A 7,737-nucleotide genomic window follows, 5' to 3' on the forward strand; every position below is an offset into this window, starting at 1 on the left:
AGTATGGCGCTGTACAGATGAAAAAGTTCAACTTCTTCTTGTGTTAATACGGATGTGGACTTTTATATATAAAAAATGGTAAGTTTGGGAGAGTTCAAGTAAACCTTCCCTCGTGTTATATACCGATGTGAACTTTTAGATAAAACATATCGTAAGTTTGGGAGAATTCAAGTAAAAACTATTGTGATTTAGGTATACTTGAGTATGGCAAATTAAATTTCAATTATTTGTCATAAATGTCATTTAAATTCGAGCGTTCAGATATTAATCACGATCAATTTGTAACACGTACTGGTAAAGTAAGTTATAATTCATATAGAGATAAATAAGACTAACATTATTGTCAGTTTAATCAACCATGTAAAGAGTTATTGCGACATTAAGGCTAATTATTAAAATAAATTGCTGAGATATATTTATGAAAGAAAATATAATGACGTTATTGTTTATTAATTCTGAATATCTATGTTTATATTAAACAAAAGAATATTAGTTCTAGATTATCACATACGCAATTTGATTTCTAGATCTAGAGCTATATGACCTTTCAAAATTACATAAAAATTCCTTTGAAATATTGCATCAGGAAACACTGCTAGGTCTCCAACTCTTAGTACATATCGAAAGCACGTGGACATGGTTAGTATATCAGGCTCTGATCACATGATAAAACCAATATGATTGGCTGATTGTTACCGTGCCCCCATTTTTGATTGGTCGACACATCCCCGCCCTCGTATGGATGATCTAAGCAATGATCGGTGTGTTGTGATGTATTTGGTATACGCGCTTTAGTCGATGATGGTCTACGAGTTATTTCTGAAGAATCGTGTATAGATTTCACCAAAAGAAATTCACTAACGTAAGTACTACGTCTAACGTGTTATGAAGTCGACGGAAGCGATGTGCTTCGATTTTGACAGATGAGGTAGACCTATGTTGGTTTCGTAACGCCTGCAAGCTAGTATCTAGCTTATCTCAGTTCGTTACATATATATTGTTTCTGTGGATTCGTGCAGATAGATTAACTTCAAAGTGTTAAACATAATTGAATGAGTGAAAATATATCCGCTCAAAGCTATCAAATACAGAGACAATAATTTTCTTTTTGATGTAAACAAAGAGCGATTGTCTCCCTTCGGAATATACGCACGCGTTGATGTGATGATACAAATAATGAGGTTAACACAGATTTCCACTTATCGTTGTATTTTACCGTTACACTGCAACTTGCATTGGATTTTTATATACGAATTTTTCAGTAGTGAAAACGTTAACTTGCTTTGAATGCTTGATTGTATTACTTTGATTCGGTGCTGTAATCGAGGGGTGTGTCTGTGACCGACTTCGCCTGCTAATGATATTCATTGTCGAGTGTTCAAAGTCCTAGGTCGCGGCCGAGTGTGTTGCAGGTCACTCAGACACTGCGTGTTTCAGATTATAACAAGCATGTGATATAATCAATTATGTTTCGTGCAACAATATTGCATGATAATTCAGTTTTATAGCAATTATTTATATAGGGCGAAATATTTTCTTGTAAAACGGTAGTGATTACACAACGAAATAAAAACTCAAAACACTTGCTGAACACGTGAACAGGAAATGACCTCGAATTGTGTTTATAAATATATCTTGTGGGGATACTTAGACATCTATATTTAGAATACAGCCCATAATCTAATTCTAAATGTAATCGTGTTATAATCAATGCATGAATAGTTTTGCTTCAGTTTTTCGTTCAGTTTCGATACACTGGAGTTAGAAAGCTGAAATAACCCAAATTACTATAAATAATAAAAAAATGTAGACTGACTGTTTGCATACCAATCATTGGCTTTTCTTTCAAGAGCTGATATTTAGTCTCTGCTGCATTTCTTTCTTTCTGTCTTTCAGTTACACAGAAATGAAAGGTGTTAGTTTACAATGACTTATTCAGGTGTATATCTTAATATTGTTGTATTATAATTAATTAAATCTATTTCAAAAACTGAAACTAAAGAAAAACAGAAATTCAGAAATTAACAAGATCCGAAATATTAATTTTGTTATAACATCATTTCTGATTGGCTTTCCAGGCTAAAATGGTAATTAAAAAAGGAAAAGATCACATTACAAGTTGCAGTGACCCAGTTGAGCGTGATGCAGTGGAAACACTCTTATCTATGGGTAGTATACAACAGATGGTTCAGGAGGCCAAGACTGATAGCATGTCTGGCAGTTCCAGTCCAGCTTACACTCCTTCCACCAGTCCCGAGGGTTCTGTTTGTTCCTCGCCACCCCCATCTCCCTTTAGCATCGGATCCCTGTCCGGGGAAGACAGCAATGGTAGCTACATCTACCATGACATGCGCAGGGATTCAAAGTTGGCACAGGTAAAGCTTGTTCACTATACTTATATGTTTGAATATTTTCAATATTAGCTTAGCCATAGCACTATGTATGATATTCTGTACAATATGTCGCAGTTGTATGCACCTGCCATCTATTCATTGCAGCTACTGTCTTCAGTGTCTTGTAGTGTTCTAACTCTGATCTTGTCTTGTATTCTTTGTCTTGTGTATTCATTTTGTTTTATTTGATCATTTTTAGTTGCTACGAGAACCTAAGCCTGCAGAAGATCCTGTTGTAACCAAAGGTCGTCCTGTCTCGGTCATTGTACCCAATCACTTGAGTCATCCCCGGCTCACAAGCAGTCCCACCTTCATTTCACAAGAACAGATTGTCTCTACATCAAATGACTCTTGTAGTTCACCTGCAAAAAATTTAACTGTGAACAATGTTTCTCAATCAGATGTATTAGGCTTAAAGCCTCTGGACGGTACATCCAATAACGGTTTGTCGCGACTTGTAGCTCCATTAAATCTCAACCAATCCCAACAGATTCCTGTTAGTTTAAATGGACTTGGATCACATCAACAGCCCATCATTCAGGTTATTGTGGTGAACAACTCTCAGCAAATGGCAGCACCACCTGCCTATCGAGCATGGGTTGACAGACTTTGTCCTATTGCCCCAGCGCCGCCCCCTAGTGACCGTAATGGGAACCACATTGAGCAGGACCAGTTGGATAGGAGTCGACGTCGGACCCATGCTTGTACTTTCACCAACTGTAGTAAAACATACTTTAAAAATTCTCATCTGAAGGCTCACCTGCGCACTCACACAGGTAGGTAAAATTGCCTATACAAACTAAGTCTGTAATGATATACTGCAAGCAGTAATCAAGTGCTTTATACACTATGATTATTTGTTACAAAAAATACTTGCACAAGGAGAATGATATTTTTTATGCAAATGTTGCATTGAAAATGCTTCATGTATGTAAGGTAATTAAAGATACAAGATAAACTTTTTTAAGCAAATGTTTCATTCACAATTGGCATGTATCATTCAAATTGTTCAAAGATTTTCTTTTTAGTACATTAAACCTCGCTTTCAGTTGATAGAATTGTTTGTTATATGTTCCTACAATGTTTTGCAGGTGAAAAGCCTTTCATTTGTGAATGGAATGGATGTGGCCGAAAGTTTGCTAGATCTGATGAACGATCCAGACACATGCGAACACATACAGGGGAGAAAAACTTCACATGTGAAATCTGTGACAGACGCTTTATGCGAAGTGATCATCTGCGTAAACATGCTCGTCGTCATCTTTCTGGCAAAAAGTGCAAATCTCCAAACTTATCATCAGACATTTCCCAATGTTCAGAAGAGTCTCGAGACAGTCATCACTCAATGGAATCGGATGATTCAAACCTACAAAGCTGTGGCTCCCCTCAGCTCATGGACACAGAATCTTAGCTTAATACATATATATTTAGTTCAAGTTTAAAAGGTTGTACAAATTGATGAAATCATGATAATGTAAATGGCCAAGAGCATAAGAGAGAGGGAGCTAGAGAATGATGAGAGCCAATGACAGGTTAAAGTTTTTGAATGTACATGTAAAAGATGTCAAGAGAGAGAGAGAGAGCTATTATAAGGCATTTCCAAGGGTAGATTTTGGAATGAAGAGAAGGCGTTTATATGTTTAAGGAAATCATGGGTGCATGAATACATTGGAGAAAATACTTGCCAGAGATTGTGTTTGATATGATACATACATTGAAAAATAATACCTGTGCTGCAATAGCTAACGTGTTGATGACCTATCACACATTACATACAGCCATGTTGTTTACAGCTTGCTCAAGGGTCACATACAGGTTAATGCCCTGTATCTAATCAGGCAATCTGTAACAAACAAGTACAAATTTTCAGGTAGATAATGTGTTTTTACTGTGACATTTAGTGAGGGATGAATGGAGTGTAGGACATTTTAACTTATATTTAACTTAAATAATTGTTTGTTTGTTAATTTTGTACATGTGAAAGTGTCAATTATATTGATTAAATGTTTTTGGCTTTGAACGATTTAAGTTCACTCTTTCTTTTTTTTGATTGATGTTTTTTGATGTCCTTAAATTTTTTTGTACAAGTAGTTAATTGTCAATTCAAGTTGCCATAAATAGTCCTTAATAGTTTTGTGAATTTTAATGTCAAGATTCTAAACTGAACAAGAAAATCTGCATTATAGTTTAATTTGTCTTCATCTTTAGAAAAAAAAATAATCCCAAGGTCATGTAGTGTGAGAGATATATCTAAAAAAGGAAAGTGCACCAACAGTGTGGAGAAACAAAACTTGTAATATGGAATGGAGACAGATTTTTTGTTATAAATGGCATAAGATCATTACTGAAGTGGTATACACTGATAGTGGCTGTGTAATACTGAGACTTTTATAGATAATAGAAAATGTTTTACTGTTTTCAAATAAACAAGAAGGATAAATAGTGTGTCAATTTTTTGACAATTTTTGTTGATATCAAAAAATATTTGAAAATGTGCAATATTATGATTGGCTGTTATGACAATTAGATGCGTTTATTGCAGTTGATTATGATTCCTAGTCCCTTGTATATTTAGAATCATAAAATGTATAAATGTTGTTGATTCGGATAACAGAGTAAGCATACAATTAGTTATATGTCCTTTCATTATGTATTGTATGAATTGTTAACAGATTCAGTTCTTTCTGTATGTTCAAAGTACATCTTGTCTATTTGTCTCGTGATACTGCAAATACAAAAAGGAAAATCATCTTTTTCATGGTTTGTTTTTGTATCTCCAGTATTGCTTAATGGGAAATCATAAAATAGATTGGGATTAGTTTTTTTATTATTGAAGCACCTGTATATTTAACGTAGATGAACACTTTTTACCAAGATATTCGACAGTAGGATTTCTCATGTTGGAAAAAGGAAATGTCACATTTTTGTTTATACTGAGGTATTAAATTAATTGTGCATGACTTCACTTCATATAATTATCAACATATCATCTAGATTTTTTAGTTTTGTTTTTGTTTGTATTTTTTTTTTTTTTTTTTTGGTACAATTTTGAATTCTAATGAAAATTTTTTAATTATCCTTTATCGTAATATACAAACATAATTGTCAATTTAATCAATTCATCTATTTCAACTTTAAATAATTGTGAAAACTTTTTTCTAATGTAATGGCAACACCTACATTCGTAATATTAAAAATTTGAATTTTCCTTTACCCTTGCAGATGCATGTCACATTTTATCAGACATGATATGCTTTGTTTATTTGAAAAGCAAACAGAAATTTTGAATGCCAGCATGGTGGCACTTCTTTTCCAGTTTACCAACTTATCAAGCTATCTACCTGGTTGCTAACTTAGGGCTTTTTTCATTTTAAAATCACCATTTTACCCTTTAACGCCTCAGGTTTTGCTACACCCTCATGAAAACGGCATACAGGGACCAGTTGATATTCAATTTGCTTTCTTTCAAAGTGCTGGTGATTTTTGTCTCATCATATACTCTGACTGCCTTAGGTATTGCAACATTATCACATTATTTTTATGTAGGTAGTAACATGTTTTGTACTTTGGTATATGTATTGCACTTTGTTGTGCCACTGGAAAAAGTATCATCACCTGACATAAATACAGTGAAAGGTAAACTGATCATAATTACAATAAATTTTTCTGGAAGTATCATTCACAGAAATTTCTATTTCTGGTGAAAAAGTGAAAGTTGCATGATGATTTAAATGATGTAATATGATGAGTGTATTTGGAAAGTTTTGACAATTTAACTAAATACACTTAAAATGCAAACAGAAAATGGCAAGTTTTTTGGAAAAAACTTTTGTTTCATAGAATTATTTGAATATTTATTTTTAAGCTATATTTTCATTAAATACTTTATATAAATAGTTTTTTTAGAAGTGGTTTGTAATGCATCAAAATTCAAAATTTCCAGTGTAATGAAAGACTGATTTAGACTTGGATTTACCTGAAGAAGAAATCATTTGTTGAAGTAAATTTTCTATGATTTTTGGTATTTGGAAACAATGTAAATAATCAGAAATTTTGTCAATATTATGGTTATTTATGTGTATATTTGCTTGTCTTTTTTCTTGCGAATATATATATTGTACCTTGCTGAAAAAATTTGTGTTCTTTGGTATGATATATTGATATTTATTAAACCCAATCATAGCTTATTCACTACTTGTAGAATGTAGCGCTCTGGTAGTTCATTAATCATTGTTTTAAATGCATTAACAGCAAACATTCAGTGTACTTTTGTTTGTTCAAATTGTTTCCATTTATAATTTTTGTAATTTATTTATTTACATTGCAATCTCCAATGCAGTATTTTTATATTCCAATAAATATGAGACATACTAAAGGAATTTCTTTGTTTATGTGTATGGGCAACTAGCTCTGTAATTATAGCTTCACTACATATTATGAAGAGTTGACTAAAAACTAAGAATAAGACGAAAAAGATTTATAAATGATAGTAACTGTAGAATTAATTTTTGACATTCAGACCATAAAATCAAGCATGAACTCTGCATATACTCTGGCCCAAACGTACTTGTATGAAATATTGATGACCTTGACATTTGACCTGTGGACATGATGGAAATGAAAACCCAAATCAATGTTTTTCAAAAGGAAAAAATGTGTTGGCATTGTTCGTCATTGTCCATGGTAACATTGACCATGGCCTTTGACCTTCATCAAAGGAAGTACTTTGGGGAATTTAAAAAGCCTTTATGAATGTTGCTGATAAATGACCACCTGACTTACCTGATGTTAAACGGTTTTTAGGTCACCTAAGACAAGTCTCGGGGTGACCTATCGTGATCCCCTTTTGTCTAACATCATGCGTGGTAAACTTTTTAATGTTTTCGCCTTCTGAAAAACTCCAGAACTGATTTCAATGAAATTCTACAAAAACCTTCCATGGATAAAGGCGCCCCAAATTGTAGATTATATTGTCCTCAACCACCCGGGCCGAAGGGGCAGTGCTAAAAAGGGTCCATTTATTGAAACTGCAAAATTCTTTTTAAAATCTCAGGTATGGTAGAATCAAATACTCATCATGGATGGAAAGGCCTTCAGATGCTTTACCAAAATTGTAAATTTCATGGCCCCAGGGTCTCGCATTTCCCCCAGGGGAGGGGGTAAATTTTACTGTAGTTTATATAGGAAAATTACATTTTTGAACATTATTTCATTTTCTATTGGAAATAGTTCAAATCTGGTTAGAATTATTAGTTCAAGATAACAGTTTTATGAGATGCACATGTTGACCTCGCCCGACCCCCAGGGCTTGTTGGGCGGGCCAAAAAAGGGTCAAATTGACTGC

At 33.6% G+C, this 7,737-nt stretch overlaps 1 protein-coding gene across 4 annotated transcripts; it reads left to right on the plus strand.

The window, feature by feature from the left end:
* On the plus strand, positions 1-6,648 carry LOC132560079 (Krueppel-like factor 10). 4 transcript variants are annotated; one of them, XM_060224734.1, is made up of 4 exons: positions 1-78; positions 2,079-2,375; positions 2,593-3,169; positions 3,485-6,648. In XM_060224734.1, exons 1-4 carry the CDS (start codon positions 76-78, stop codon positions 3,802-3,804), a joined length of 1,197 nt encoding a protein of 398 aa, XP_060080717.1. In that variant the 5' UTR covers positions 1-75; the 3' UTR covers positions 3,805-6,648. The 4 variants fall into 4 exon arrangements, with proteins under 4 accessions (XP_060080717.1, XP_060080718.1, XP_060080720.1 ...); XM_060224735.1 differs by lacking the exon at positions 1-78 and adding an exon at positions 782-862; XM_060224737.1 differs by lacking the exon at positions 1-78 and adding an exon at positions 911-928.
* The last annotated feature ends 1,089 nt before the right edge of the window (positions 6,649-7,737 follow it).

The sequence above is a fragment of the Ylistrum balloti genome, unplaced genomic scaffold, assembly GCF_031769215.1.
Source record: "Ylistrum balloti isolate Yb309-2 unplaced genomic scaffold, AGI_CSIRO_Ybal_v1 Utg371012, whole genome shotgun sequence".
Taxonomy (NCBI): Eukaryota; Metazoa; Mollusca; class Bivalvia; order Pectinida; family Pectinidae; genus Ylistrum; species Ylistrum balloti.